General features: G+C 45.2%; 1 protein-coding gene across 1 annotated transcript in view; it reads right to left on the bottom strand.

The window, feature by feature from the left end:
- Nucleotides 1-3,929: 3,929 nt before the first annotated feature.
- LOC137430576 (leucine-rich repeat-containing protein 3-like) overlaps nucleotides 3,930-16,936 on the bottom strand; it is a 34,398-nt gene continuing 21,391 nt past the window's right edge. The window contains exon 2 of the mRNA XM_068121394.2: nucleotides 3,930-5,630. Within this exon, the coding sequence (XP_067977495.1) occupies nucleotides 4,771-5,613 (843 nt within the window). The 5' untranslated portion in view covers nucleotides 5,614-5,630 and the 3' untranslated portion in view covers nucleotides 3,930-4,770. The remainder of the gene's footprint in view (nucleotides 5,631-16,936) is intronic.

Raw genomic sequence — 16,936 nt, 5'->3', positions numbered from 1 at the left:
TGTATAAACCAAATCTTTCAGATTATAAAATTTCCCTTACACAAACCTGAAATAATTTACAAAAGTAGATTGAAAAGAAAATCCCCCCCAAAAAATCAAACAATATGGTTTAGGTTTTTGTACTTTGTGCAAGTCTGTTTGGAATGCTATAAGCCATAAGGCCTAATCAATGAAAAACGAACATTTATGTATGATCAATTGTAATAAATAATGTGTACTAACAACAAATACAATACCAGTAGATGTAAAAGAAGAAAGCATCCCGACATGAATCCAGTATTTAATGCTCCTGAAAAACATTATGAAGACCGATCAATTACCCGAATAGTGCCAATGTGACTGATCGGAAGGGAGCCAAACAGTGAGACACAAAACTCTTTTCAGCATGTTTAAAAAAAACGATTGAGGGAGATCGATTGGACAGACGAGGGAGTAAATAATGATGGAAAATACCTGAACTACGATTCACCGACGATATTACAATCGTTTCACATGATCTCACAAGAAAATACAAGGAAGTTCAGCACAGGTGGCCAACAGGCCCATTATGCCCATGCATTTCTGCCAATATCTATGTACCCCTCTATCCCCAGTGCTTCTAGGTACCTATCTGATTCCATTTATCCAATTTAAATGTAAAATTCCAAGTAGACAGGTACCTATAAGCCTAATTAGAGGAAATGCTCAAATAACTGGACAAAACCAACTAAAATGTGGACTTAACATTAATCTAAACAAAACAAAAATGATTATATAAAGAGAAATAGACAGAAAAGTATATTTAAACAGAGAAAAGATTGAAATGATGGATAATAATATGTGTAGTAGCTACAAACCTGTCCTTGTGGACGGGTTAATTACCCCCATTTGGTGTATTTTGGTATGACTTGTAATACTTACTTCCACCAGGAGTGGTGGTATACGATATGTATTTATATAAATAGGATTGGGACTTCCCCACCCCACCCTGAACCCCCGGTACTACTGTATGATGAATTTTATTTTTACTGCCATAACCTTCCCGGGCACACCCTGAGTACAACCAGTCGTTTCCAATCCATTCCGTAGAGCATTTCAGGAGTGCAGGTAAATAAAGCAAACAAACAAACAACCATTTCTCGATTTATAGTACAACTAGCAGATAACGCAGTTCCACTGGGCTGTTGTAAGGGAATTCGTTCACAATAGTGTGGAATATTCTGGGAGTTTGCTAGGAATATCCTTTGATAACATAATAGCAGGGACCCGTATAAATTATGCATAATGTAAAATGTTTCTTCAAGTCCTCAACCCTCTCTCCCCCTTCCCTGCCCTAAAACCTCAACCTCAAGTGTTAAAACTGCCTCCTCCCCCCCAAGTCCTCAAACCCCCTTTCCCAACACTCTGTCCCCTCTCTGCCCCCCCCCCCCAACTCTCTGACCTCACCTCTCAATTTCTTCTTCAAGTCCTCATGAACTCCCAACCCAAGCTCCGCAACTCCCGATTTCTTCTTCAAGACCCCAACTCCAAGTCCAAGTCCGCATAATATTCATCAACTTTTAACACTGCTAAGGTTTCTTGATGAAGTAAATAGACAAAAAGGTACTTATACGTTCGACGGAATTGTTTGTGGTTATATATATATATATATATATATATATATATATATATATATATATATATATATATATATATATATATATATATTCACTTCCGGTAAGTTACGAAGCAGCGACGCTGAACCTATACACTGCCCGTGTGTGCAAGCAAAATGCACACAACTCGAGATTGCGTGAATATCAATATTTTTAGACCTCCACATGCACTGTCCAGCCCCAAGAACTCTTATACAAGGTATCATCCAGCATTATACGTGCTGTGGTTACGAGGTTTAACCCATTCAGACACAATCGCGCAACTTTTCATGTATTTATGTATGTAGATAATAGAAATACCCACTCCCTATGGGAGCAGCAAGTGGGGGCAACTTTCTTTTGTGTTGTACAACTCTGGGAGTTTGATTTAATGGTTGTGATATATCCAGTTTTCAACTTATTCTGTCCAGCGTTACAGGAGTTCATTGGCATGTATGATAATTATCCCACTTCTTATACTAACACTTCCTCAGCTACTATATAAGAGAGCCGTTGGTCTGTCTTTGTCCGTGTGGCTGTCTGTGTATCGCCATGTTTCTCAGAATTGGCTGAACGGATCTTCGTCAAACTTTCAGAGGTTCATCAGTGAGTGCTTGGGAATGTTTTAGGCAAAAAAAATCTTTCAAAAAAAAAAAAAAAAGTTCGTTTTTTTGGATTAATATATATATATATATATATATATATATATATGCCGCTCAATAGTGCCTCAGCCTTTTGTTAAGTAATGACAGTTATATACAAGTACACATTCGCATAAATAAATACAAAACAATCATCAGATATTTGAACACAAAAAAAATCAAACAATTCCGGAAGTGTACGAAGTTGGTAGTTAGGCTTCTTCTTCCTGATCGCCATCACACTTAACTCAGAAACGTGATGAACGGCACATTCACCAGCATATATTCAACGAAAAGGTGATGAATTCCTTTCCACTCCTCCCCACTCCCTTCCTCGCCCCTTTCTCTCCTGCCTCCTGCCTCCTCCCGCCCCCCAATGCCGGGTAGTCCTGCTAGTTTATCATAAAGCTAAAAAAAACATTTTAACATGAAAGTTTAAAAAAAACATGGAGGTGGCCATTTCAACTTAGTCAAACATTCTCGTGTGTACCCAGAGGAGAGCCACCACTTTTCAACTCATTTCATCCAGCGGTTTAACAGTCCATAAAATACAGAGCACGCCAAGTAGTTTTGGCCAAGTAGCCAAGTAGTTTTGGCCAAGCCAAGCCAATTGGCCAAGTAGTTTTTGATTCTATAAGGTTTTCATACAGAGATGCTATGATACTCGTAATAATATAAACTACTGGGACCTGTAATACACTCTCCCAGTGGTGCTATACAATACACATTTATATAGAGAATAAATTTGTGTCATTGCCCCTCCTATCCTTCCACTCCCTCCCCCCCCCCCCCCCCCCCCCGCCTTTCCAAACCACATAATCATTAATGTTTTATTTATGCTTAAAACTATCCCGAGCACACCACAAGCACAACCACCAAATTTCAACGAACCAGTCCAGCAGTTTAGGAGTGCTTACAAGTCAAACACACACACACACACAAAAAGAATAACGCGCGCACACACACACACACACACACACACACACACACACACACACACACACACACACACACACACACACACACACACACACCTGGGTCGAAGCCTCAGCAAATCAGAGAACAATCGCACCAGTGAGATGAAAAGGACCAAACAAAGGTGGATTTCTCAAGGGAAATGTAGCTTCATATTCAAATGCAATCATCGAATCCGTTTAAAATGAAAGGTGTTCAATCAATACACTTTACCATTGATGGCCCATGCTGCTGAAACTTTCATTTCGACAAAAGCAACGGAAAGAAGACATGTAAACCTCAAGGAAATATGGAAAGTATTTTACGTATCACATTAAAAGGTAATAGGAGAAAAGGTCAATGTAAGGCGAAACACTAGAAAAAGAGATATAATGGAAAGACTGAAATGGCAATGCACAGGACAGGTAATGCGGAGAGAAGTGAAGTAATGGGCAAAAAGAATAACTGAATACGGACACCTCTAGACGGAAAACAAAATAAAGGAAGGCTAAATAAGAGATGGATATGCAAGCTGGCAGACTGCTGTGGAGAACAACAGTGACAAAAGACAATAGTCTGGAACAATTGGGCTGAGGCTATCACCTGCAGTGGACAGAAAAGGCCTAAATGATGAATGATGAACAAAAACATGCAAAGTTTCAAGCAGCTCAATGAAATACATGTGAAAATGTTCACGGTGGGTAAAGACAAATCAAGATAAGAGGTTGGTGTAGCTTCAACTGAGAAACAAAGTCCAAAGCAACACTTTATTTTTCAAATTATTACAACTGGCCAGCACAAGCCAAACCCCAGTACAAAACTTGACCTTTGTCGAACAGACAGGTATCAGTAGCTTGTACAACGGCAGCAGCTTGCAAGAGCAAAGACCCCAAAAAACCTTTAGGCACTTTTTGTACACAAAGTCGATGCTCGTGGAAGAGCTAGAACATAAAAAAAACAAGAAGAGCTAGAATAGAAGAACTGGAACAGAAGACCTGGGACAGAAAGACCTGGAACAGAAAGACCTGGAACAGAAAGACCTGGAACAGAAAGACCTGGAACAGAAAGACCTGGAACAGAAAGACCTGGAACAGAAAGACCTGGAACAGAAAGACCTGGAACAGAAAGACCTGGAACAGAAAGACCTGGAACAGAAAGACCTGGAACATAAGACATGGAACACAAGATGGACAACAGGAAACCTAAAACAGAGTCCGAAGTGAGCAGAGACAGCAACAGTAGGGTAAGGAGATACTGGCAAGAAGAATGAGAGAGTAGGGAGAGGGGAGGAGAATATAGGGGGTGAATAAAGTGGATAAAAGCTCAAATACAGCAAGGAAGGGGCTCAGAAATCAGGAAGGGGAAAACCTGGGAAGGCAAAACACTTGGTTTGTGCTTTAGGAAACACCAAAATGGCAATGTACATCTGTCATATTTTAGACCACAGATAATGAGACCTTGAAACTGGGGTCCAGTTTAAAGATAACTTCCAGCCCATGATTGTAACAATCTCAATAATCAGAGAGAAAGAACACTTCGATTAGTGAACCACGCCTAAAATATCAAAATGTTGTCGTCACATGTTCTACATCCTCCTGGCTTTTGTGCTTGCTGTGCAGCGATTTGAGATACTCTAAGTGCCGACGTGTGTCCTCTTGATTCTGCCGTACATAGTACACCACGTAAGAAATAACCATCGCGAACCAGCCAAACATGGTCACCAGCATGACGAAATCGGTCGTACGACGATTGCAAAACTTGGTGTCCGACAAGATCCTTACAACCGATAGTCCGCGGAAGCGCTCATGTGACGCGGGGTCACATACCATTTCACCAACATTCTCCAGGTTCACCTCTAGCCATCGTAAAACTTCCTGGAGGTCGCAGTCACAGTAAAGTGGGTTCTCAGAGAGGCGCACCTTTGCTTGTATGTCCTGAAATGCCTTGTATGACAGACATCTCAGAAGGTTGTTCGACAGGTCGAGCAAACGGAGGTTTGTGGTCACACCGTGAAAGGCGGAAGAATTAATTTGGGAGATACGGTTGTGGGAAAGGTCCAGTTCTTGCAACATGGTCAGTCCACAAAAAGCTTCATTGGGGATGATGGCGATTTGGTTATGGTCCAGGAGAAGACGTACGGTGTCTGTAGGAATGTCTCTTGGGATCTCCTGCAAACCCTGATCACTGCAGTAAACCACCTTCAGGCCTTCCTCTTGTTGGCAGTCACAAGAGCGTGGACATCCACTGCCCAACTCCAAGCACAGTCCGACAAATAAAATTTTGTAGATGATGAGTGGGTGTCGCCAAAAGGATTTACAAACTTGGTAAGTCGAGGTGATCTCCATTTTGAACGCAAACAGAGGCCACATCAATCCATTCGCTTTGCTGTTTGCTCCATCTTCCATGTTTGGTTCATAACGACCTTTGGAAGACAGGAAGGCAGTAATGGTTGGAGTGCCAACAGGCAAATACACCTTCATGAAAATTACAAGTTCACTTTTATTACAAGTTCTCACTTGTTTTTGGTATTAACTCACTTAGTTTTACCACTCAAGTTAATATTTAGTTGAAAAACAAAACTAAAGGTATCTCAACATGAACAAAACTAGAGGGAATTTTTTAACAACATACACAAAACTACTTATGTTATAATCAACATGAACAAAACTACAGGTATTAAAATCAACAATAACAAAATTACAGGTATATTAATCACGATGAACAAAACTACAGGTATTATAATCAACGATAACAAAACTGCAGGTATTTTAATCAACATTCAACAAAACTATAGGCATATTAATCAACATTAACAAAACTACAGGTATCATAATTAGCATTAATGAAACGACAGTTATATTAATCAATAAGAATGAAACTACAGGTATATTGATCAACAATAACAAAAATACAGATATCGTAATCACCATTCAACACTACAAAGGTATATTAATCAACAATAACAAAACTACAGGTATTATAATCAACGATAACAAAACTGCAGGTATTTTAATCAACATTCAACAAAACTATAGGCATATTAATCAACATTAACAAAACTACAAGTATCATTATAATTAGCATTAATGAAACGACAGTTATATTAATCAATAAGAATGAAACTACAGGTATATTGATCAACAATAACAAAAATACAGATATCGTAATCACCATTCAACACTACAAAGGTATATTAATCAACAATAACAAAACTACAGGTATATTAATCAAAAATAACAAAACTACAGGTATATTGATCAACAATAACAAAAATACAGATATCGTAATCACCATTCAACACTACAAAGGTATATTAATCAACAATAACAAAACTACAGGTATATTAATCAACAATAACAAAACTACAGGTATATTAATCAAGAATAATGAAACTACAGGTATATTATTCAGCATTAACAAAACTACAGGTATATTAATCAATAACAAAACTATAGTTTATGTTAATCAGCATTAACAAAATGGCAGGTATATTGATCAACAATAACAAAACTACAGGTATATTAATCAACAATAACAAAACTACAGGTACATTATCAACAATAACAAAACTACAAGTATATTCATCAACATTAAATTAAATTCGATATCTACGATCACAAAGCGATCGCCAAGGGTACGTACACTTCCCCCAACACCTGTAATCCAAATGATGGCTATATATGTTCCATTCCTACCATTATATGACCTTGACCTTCAACATTTAGAGTATAAATAAAGAAAATGTGTCCCTATATACATACAATCTATCCATAAAACTCAAACAACATGAAAATCAGAGGAAAATTATTCAAGTTTTGATCAAAAAATTGTTTTTTGTAAATTTGGTCAACATCCGAAAAAAGTAGGTCAATGGCACTGATCAAATATCAAGTTCACAACTTCATTGCAAGTCCACTGTTATGATGCAAGAACATCTTGGAAGGCCAAGTGGTCTTTGAGATTCCGCATTGGTAAAATTGAGTGTAGACAAAAATCGCGTTTTTTTTCAGACTACCATTTGAATTTGACCTTTAACTCGGAGGTGTATGATGTCAATTAAGTGTAAATGAAAAAAAAAATACACCTGACTCGAGGCAATTTAAAGAGGACAAATGTGTTCTGATCAGACAAATCGTAGTCGAGTTTTGGAGAAAAATGTTCAATTGTCTATAATCAGGTCATGACCTTTCAAATCATGTCAAGGTCAAAAACATTATGTTGACGTCGCACAACTTTTATTCCCATTATTGATGGAAATTTTAATTTGGAAAATCCCAACCAGATCTGAGATACAGCTTGGACATTAGCAAAAAAAAAAAAAAATCCGAAATGTTGGTTTAGTACTCAGGGTCGAATAAACGAAGTGATACCATTAAAAACTGGGGGCACTAATTGGAGAAACAAACCCTACAACTGGTATCAGCCTCCCCTATCCTATAGGATACCCAATGAGCCATTACCCAATGAGTGAGGACACTCATTGGGTAATGGCGTGATAACAAGAACTGTCTAATGTCTATCCATAACTAAGCCATGACGACCAAGCATGCCTTGTCTATCCATAGCCATACCATGACGACCAAGCATGCCTTGTCTATCCATAACCATACCATGACGACCAAGCATGCTTTGTTTATCCATAGCCATACCATGATGACCAAGCATGCTTTGTCTATCCATAACCATACCATGATGACCAAGCATGCTTTGTTTATCCATAGCCATACCATGAGGACCAAGCATGCTTTGTTTATCCATAGCCATACCATGACGACCAAGCATGCTTTGTTTATCCATAGCCATACCATGATGACCCAACATGCTTTGTCTATCCATAGCCATACCATGATGACCAAGCATGCTTTGTTTATCCATAGCCATACCATGATGACCAAGCATGCTTTGTTTATCCATAGCCATACCATGACGACCAAGCATGCTTTGTCTATCCATAGCCATACCATGATGACCAAGCATGCTTTGTTTATCCATAGCCATGCCATGATGACCAAGCATGCTTTGTTTATCCATAGCCATGCCATTGTTACGGACACGACTTAGATGTTATGATGGGCCGAGCGGAATGGCCGCCGTGTTCGCACAAGTTACCCGATTATACTCGAACGTTGGCCGAGTCGCGCTACGCTAGATCAATGAAGGAAAAGGACACAACGGCTGGGATTAAGGCAACGACACAAGGGGTACAGTTCTCAAGACCTCCGGAGGAGGTTATATTAGTTCGGAACGTTTAGATTACAGGGATGAGAGGTACAGCATAGTAAGGTGGGCACTTAAACACGGTCTTATATTAGCCCCGACAGACGACAGATAAACGGGACAAAACTGACTCACACGGGGATTGATGGCAAGGAAGGCGGGTAGTCGATGGCTCAAGGTGCACCTTGGCTCAGGGACAGAATCGACCCGGTCCGGTCCAAAGATGCGGGGAGGTCGCTCAGCGCTCGGAGGTCGCGACTTGTCTTTTCAAGCTGGGGGCGCATCTCCCGTCACGTCCGGTAAGTGGCTGCGTATATCCGGCGGGGAGTGACACGCCCTCGGCTCGTTAGCTCCGCCCCAGATGGAATCGGCCCGCCGCTTCTCACTGGCTGCGGGGGGTTACCGGGCTCCGCCCCTGACGAGGAGCTGACAGCCAGCCCCTTCGTGGTAACCCCGTGGAGCGCATGGGCAATGGCGGCTAACCAAGCCGGAGTGAGGACGCACACTCCCCGCGCCGCGCCGCGCCGCCCCCCTCTGTTGTTGTAGTTGTTGTTGTAGTTGTTGTTGTAGTTGTTGTTGTAGTTGTTGTTGTTGTTGTTTCATGGGGAAGATGGGAGGAGGTATGGGGAGGTCCTAAACTCACTACTGGTGCCATACGATCACATTCTGGTGCAACGAAGAGTCAGAATTAATGGAAACGAGTCCTTAACTGACATAGACTAAGAATAACTAGCAAGAGGTCCGAAAGTTGTCTACGTGAGATGCGGTGGACCTGGGCACGACATTTAATGGGGGAAAAAGGGGAAGGTCGGTTCTACAGAGTGTTGTTTACAGACAATGGGACTAGGGAATGGGGGATTGGGGATAGTTGGGGAGTATTGGGGAAATAGGGGAATATTTACAAGCGGATATGGAGGCCAAATTCCATATCCGCAACATTGCACCCTTCTCTACCCTCGGGGCGTCCCGACCCGATAAATTTTTACCTATTTTAGTGTGGCACTCAGATGTAGTTCCCTCTACTATTAACTCTACCCTGAGTGCGACAGTTTTACAGATATTCACAAATGAGTAAATATGTCCCTCTGCGACGTTGCACCCTTCTCCTCACAGAAACACACCCACAGGATAACCGAATCACGGAAAGAATTCGCAAACTAAACATACAGCCGGTAGGGAGCATTATTTACAAGACTACGCTGATATTTACACTACCATCCAGGACCTGTTTTTGGAGGAACACATGCAGATGTTATGCATAGAGAGAGCACGCATGCCAGCATCGATACACCAACCCACGAGTGCTCTGTGGCCTTACGGCCTTTAATAATGTGCAGAGCACCCCTTCCAAGCACCAAAAGCACCACCCCATCACACAGTCAGCACCATCCGGTGCAGTCACCATTGTTCATTAAAATAAAAACAACAACCCCTAACCCTGCAGGTGTCTCTTGCTCTTCGTGTGGTGCACTTGGCCTTCTGGCTTCTTTAAAAATAAAGAAAGGCGCCAACCGCATCCATTTCTGTATTGTGGCCTTCAGGGGGCCAACTAAAAGTGGTTCACCTGGATGGCATAGGTGCCACGTTGACCCATAGGTCCATCCACGGGTGGTGCTTGGCCACAAAAGAACTGCGGTCCATTGTGGGTGGCCACCAACATTGCGGTCCATATGGTGTATCGATCCAGGCAGCAAGCAGCGAAAGTGCAGGCCCACAACTGCGAATCCAGCACCTCTCTCTCCTCTCTCTCTGCCCCAAAGCCAGATCCTCGGAGGTGGGAGACAAAAGAAGCAGACAAGTGAGTAAGGTGGTAAGGGCGCAAAAGTGCACGCAATGTAAGGTAATGCACACTGGGGGCACATGGGAACCAGGTGAGACAGGTACGTTCCTACCGTACGCCCCCCCCCCCCACCAGGTAACCTACATGGCCCCTCCCTTACCCCTTACTGCATCCACAAAACACAACACTACCCATAAACATCTACTTTACAAATCAACAAACGTCCCTACTGTCTTCCCCGTTCCTCCCATAAACCAAATTCGTCTTCTCTCCCTCCTAACCAATCAAATTTGCCATTTTCAACTCTCATCAAAATTTGCCATCTCCAACTGAACATCAAAATTTGCCATTACCAATTCATCATCAGTCCCTCCTAAGGAGGGAGAGATGGAATCACCCCAATGTCTCATCCACGTCGTGATGCGTCTCACAAATCCAACAGCAATCCTTACTTCTTGCACACAGAACAAAGAAAACACAGGTGTGGAGTCATCATCATCACCACAGGTAAGTGGCTGCGTATGGTGCGACAGGTTCATCAATCCTAACTATTTCCTAAATGACTAACAACTTTACATTACCCGGGGTCTTTCTCCTGCCAAACCATTGGCCCTCTTACACTATGGGTTCTAAAAACCAATTTCCATTGACCAAACTGTGGTGCTTGTCAATTTGGGGTCTCACTCCCCCGATTCATCTCCCGGTGCCCTCGCACAATTTCTGGGCCGCGACGTGTAGCTCTCCCAGCAGGTCTACCCACCTGCACACCTCCACCACTGCAGTTGCCTCCGAGCTTATCTGCTCCTTACCCTAACCTAACTACCTGGGGAAGGCCCTCTGGCGCTCTCCCCACTCGGTGCCCTCTCTGGCACTGGGCTACCCGGGTCCGTCCTCCGGATCCTCGGGCCCCACTGACACTAACGGCTCCCAGAGCCCACCTGCGGCCTCACCTGGCCGACATCCTCACAGTGGTGGAGGGCCCAACCAGCTACACACACTAACAGGCTACACGCCCAGCCATTTCCACAACACTAATGCACCCATCCACAATACCATTCTGCAACCGCACCACAAATGCCAATATCCAACCACAATTTACCTATACCCTCTACCTAACACTTACACTACCCGCCCCGGGTATTCGTGAAAGGGGTCCACTCTTCCCCCATCCACACCTTCGCACCATGCACACCACTCCGTACCACTTACTCCAACTCTCTCCACACCACTCATTCCTTACACACCTGTGCTCTCACACCTGGTGCCACCTGCACCCTTCTCTCCCCAAGCGCATTCGCGCTGATCCACAACACTCACTACTCATCCACTGCTCCACACACCTGTCCAGTTCTCACTTGTGCAATCACACCTGTTCAATCCTCACACACACGGCATCATCTCATCTAACTACTCCCCTCTGAAACTTGCGCTTCCCAGTCGCCCCTTTAAACTATTGCGCTCCCTCGTCATTATCATCCATACTAATCTACCTGCGTCCCCACTACAGGTATCAGTCACTAACTAATCTTAACGTTACCTACTGTCATCTTCGCTAGATCCCTATCAATATCCTAACCCACCCGGGCTAGTTTTCACTGCCATAAACCCCATAAGCTATTGCTCCTTTGCCCCCACTATGGGAAGGGTGGCAGGGATGCCACCCTTACCCACCGGGCCCATCGCTCACTACCAATTTTGCACATCAAATTTCAACATATTAAAAATTTGCCAATCACTACCCATCATGTGCCAATCACTACTGCCAATCCCGTGCCAATCATCAAATTTTGTTTTTTTTTTCTAATTTTGGGTCCAAAACACTAACCTCATCACCCAGCCTACTCACTAATGCCTCTCGGTGCGCCAATTCCTGTCCAAAGCCCGGCTTCGTAAAGCCAAGCCATGAATGCGGGTTGTTCTGTGCCAGCAGCTGGATGCGTCCGGCACTCGGTGCAGGGACGGGGGCTTACCCGGGCCGAGATCCCACGCACCATCTCGGCGTGGAGCCATCCAATGTCCCGATCTCGACCTGCCGGACTGCCTCAACAAAAAGTGGTCGCCATGACGACCCTTTCTATCGGGCTGCCCGCTCCGCCTAGTGGAGCACGGACGCGGCCGTTCAAAGCGAGGCCCAGCACGCACCGAGGGCCCGATTCGGCCAAAAGTCGCTCTAACCTCTAAACCGGTTACCGTCGATGCTTCACCTGGACGCTTACACCCCGCAGCCCGTTCCTTGCTCACACATCCAGCCGTTTCCATGCTCCTCGTACCTTTCCTTACACACCCAGGTACACCCATTCCACTCACAGCCTTGGTCACACACCTGACCACCGAACACTTTGGCACACATTCGTTGGTCGCACACCTCACCAACACACCTCTTCGCGCCCCCTCCTCTGTCACCTCCTCTGTGACAATCACAGGTGTGCTCTCATTCGCACACCCAACCACGTGCCTCACTACCAATTCCAGCGTGCATTCCCACTCACGCTCTACCATTCCAGGTGTGCATCCTTTCTCACCTGTCACAACCAACTCACGCTCCTTGTCACTCTCACTACTCTCACCTCCATTCTTGACAGCGCACTCACCCTTACTCTTGACAGCGCACTCTTTCCTCATGCACCCGTCCGTTACACACCTTTCTCGCACACACTCTCCCGTTACACACCTTTCTCGCGCACACTCTCCCGTTACACCCTCTGTAACACTCACCACAGGGGCGCATTCTTCCTTGCCTTTGACAGCGCACTCTTTCCCCATGCACCTGTCCGTCACACACCTTTCTCGCGCACACTCCTGCGCACACTCTCCCATCACACCCTCTGTAACACTTACCACACCGCGCTTCCATGTGCTCCCTCGCACACGCGCTACGACCGACTCACTCTCGCCAGCACCCTCACTCCTTGGCACGCACTTTTTCCTCACACACCCCAGAGTCGGACTTTCTCGCACACCTCCTTTTTCGCACACCAGACCTGTCGCACACTTCACCAACGGCCTCTCACGAACACCCGAGTCCATCTCGACCCCCAAGCTTCTTAAATCCCCTGGCGCATCATACGCACGACCATATTGGTCACCACTTACACCGGGTCCTCTTCCTCTTCGCTTCTCCTCCATCACCTGCGAATCCCTCATCCGGTTAATGAGCACATCATCACGATCCAAACACAGACTTTGGACCAATTCTTTTATCTCCTCTTTTATCTCTTTCTTATCCCCTCTCCGTCGCTTCTTAATTTCGCTCACCCCTTCTTCCACTTCTTCTAATTTCTGCTTCACCTCTTTTATTCCCCGGTACGTCTCCTCAAGCTCGTCCTCCAAGGCTACCTTGACCGTTTCCATGTGCGTCCTCACCTGCCGGTCCTTCGTCTCCATTACCTCTACCACCTCGTCCAACCTCGCTGTCAGTCCCTCACGTACCATCTGACATTCCCTCTTCGTCGCTATCAAGTCATCTTTTAGTTCTTTCTGTGTCGCCTTTAACCCTCCTAATACCGCAGTGTTCCTTTGAACCTGCTCCGTTAGTCCTTTTTGTCCCTCCGTCAGCTGTTCTACTTCCTGCGTCAGGTCCTCTATGCCCCCTTGTAACTTTACAGTCCCTTTTCTCACCTCCTTCTCCATGTGCTCCTTACAGTGCCTCACCTCCTCGCACACTCCTCCGACCTCCTCACTCACTCCTCTCCTGATCTCCTCTCCCATCACTTGCATCTCCTGCCCAGATGCCACCCTCATCTGCTCCATTTCCTCCCTGTGAGCATCCAGTTTGGTTTCTACCCCCATTCTGGCCCCCTCTATCCGCTGCTCCATTTGTTTAACTTCCCTTTCCGCTTGGTCCCTCATGTCCCTTAATTTGCCTTCCATACTGTTTTCTAACCCCTCTAACCCCTTTTGCATCCCTTCCATTTGATTCTCTTGAGCGGCCATTCTGTTTTCTACCCCCATTAACCCATTTCTCACCTCTTTTATCCCGTTGTCTAACCCCTCAAAATTATTGTCTAACTTCCCAAATTTCTTGTCTAACTCCTCAAAATTATTGTCTAACTTCCCAAATTTCTTGTCTAACTCCTCAAAATTATTGTCTAACTTCCCAAATTTCTTGTCTAACCCCTCACCAGTACCCCTCGCTTCGTCCCTCATTACTCCCAATTGCTCACTCTGAGCATCCATCCGGTTCCCCAACCGCTCACTATCAGCCCTCATTCCCACAATTTGGTCTCCCATTCGTTCCATAAGGGCCCTCATTTGCAACATAAAAAGGTTCGAATCCACCAGGGGCGCTGCCACGGTCGCGGGCGCGGTCGCCGTGACCAGCGAGGCGCCATTTTGCGCGCCCGCAACGTCGGGCGCAACGACGCTATTTTGTGCATCTGCTACCCTCACTGCTTCGCTCTCCCCTTGTCCCTCATTTTGGTCCTGGATCGACCCTGCCTCACTCTCCTCTACCGGACCCCAGCCGACTTGGTCTGCCATAGCGCGACTTTCAAAATTCGGGTTTTTATATTTTGTAAAACACAATCAAATTTCGCCGTTATAATTTCGAGCGCGTAAAACGCGCTCCGGATCGAATCTCACTCCTCGACACCAATTGTTACCCTAATGGTACAATTGGTGTTCCAAAATTTGGGCTAAATGAATTTAGTCCCAGGTCCGAATCCGACACTCCTGACACCAATTGTTACGGACACGACTTAGATGTTATGATGGGCCGAGCGGAATGGCCGCCGTGTTCGCACAAGTTACCCGATTATACTCGAACGTTGGCCGAGTCGCGCTACGCTAGATCAATGAAGGAAAAGGACACAACGGATTAAGGCAACGACACAAGGGGTACAGTTCTCAAGACCTCCGGAGGAGGTTATATTAGTTCGGAACGTTTAGATTACAGGGATGAGAGGTACAGCATAGTAAGGTGGGCACTTAAACACGGTCTTATATTAGCCCCGACAGACGACAGATAAACGGGACAAAACTGACTCACACGGGGATTGATGGCAAGGAAGGCGGGTAGTCGATGGCTCAAGGTGCACCTTGGCTCAGGGACAGAATCGACCCGGTCCGGTCCAAAGATGCGGGGAGGTCGCTCAGCGCTCGGAGGTCGCGACTTGTCTTTTCAAGCTGGGGGCGCATCTCCCGTCACGTCCGGTAAGTGGCTGCGTATATCCGGCGGGGAGTGACACGCCCTCGGCTCGTTAGCTCCGCCCCAGATGGAATCGGCCCGCCGCTTCTCACTGGCTGCGGGGGGTTACCGGGCTCCGCCCCTGACGAGGAGCTGACAGCCAGCCCCTTCGTGGTAACCCCGTGGAGCGCATGGGCAATGGCGGCTAACCAAGCCGGAGTGAGGACGCACACTCCCCGCGCCGCGCCGCGCCGCCCCCCTCTGTTGTTGTAGTTGTTGTTGTAGTTGTTGTTGTAGTTGTTGTTGTAGTTGTTGTTGTTGTTGTTTCATGGGGAAGATGGGAGGAGGTATGGGGAGGTCCTAAACTCACTACTGGTGCCATACGATCACATTCTGGTGCAACGAAGAGTCAGAATTAATGGAAACGAGTCCTTAACTGACATAGACTAAGAATAACTAGCAAGAGGTCCGAAAGTTGTCTACGTGAGATGCGGTGGACCTGGGCACGACATTTAATGGGGGAAAAAGGGGAAGGTCGGTTCTACAGAGTGTTGTTTACAGACAATGGGACTAGGGAATGGGGGATTGGGGATAGTTGGGGAGTATTGGGGAAATAGGGGAATATTTACAAGCGGATATGGAGGCCAAATTCCATATCCGCAACACCATGATGACCAAGCATGCTTTGTCTATCCATAGCCATACCATGACGACCAAGCATGCTTTGTTTATCCATAGCCATACCATGATGACCAAGCATGCTTTGTTTATCCATAGCCATACCATGACGACCAAGCATTCTTTGTCTATCCATAGCCATACCATGACGACCAAGCATTCTTTGTCTATCCATAGCCATACCATGACGACCAAGCATGCTTTGTCTATCCATAGCCATACCATGATGACCAAGCATGCTTTGTCTATCCATAGCCATACCATGATGACCAAGCATGCTTTGTCTATCCATAGCCATACCATGACGACGAAGCATGCTTTGTTTATCCACAGCCATACCATGACGACCAACAATGCTTTGTTTATCCACAGCCATACCATGATGACCAAGCATGCTTTGTCTATCCATAGCCATACCATGATGACCAAGCATGCTTTGTTTATCCACAGCCATACCATGATGACCAAGCATGCTTTGTCTATCCATAGCCAAACCATGATGACCAAGCATGCTTTGTCTATCCATAGCCATACCATGATGACCAAGCATGCTTTGTCTATCCATAGCCATACCATGATGACCAAACATGCTTTGTCTATCCATAGCCATACCATGACGACCAAGCATGCCTTGTCTATCCATAGCCATACCATGATGACCAAGCATGCTTTGTTTATCCATAGCCATACCATGACGACCAAGCATGCTTTGTTTATCCATAGCCATACCATGACGACCAAGCATGCTTTGTTTATCCATAGCCATACCATGACGACCAAGCATGCTTTGTTTATCCATAGCCATGCCATGACGACCAAGCATGCTTTGTTTATCCATAGCCATACCATGACGACCAACAATGCTTTGTTTATCCACAGCCATACCATGATGACCAAGCATGCTTTGTCTATCCATAGCCATACCATG

The sequence above is a fragment of the Myxine glutinosa genome, chromosome 7 (assembly GCF_964187855.1).
Source record: "Myxine glutinosa chromosome 7, kmMyxGlut1.1, whole genome shotgun sequence".
NCBI lineage: Eukaryota > Metazoa > Chordata > Myxini > Myxiniformes > Myxinidae > Myxine > Myxine glutinosa.
This window is presented reverse-complemented; position numbering and strand designations above follow the sequence as displayed.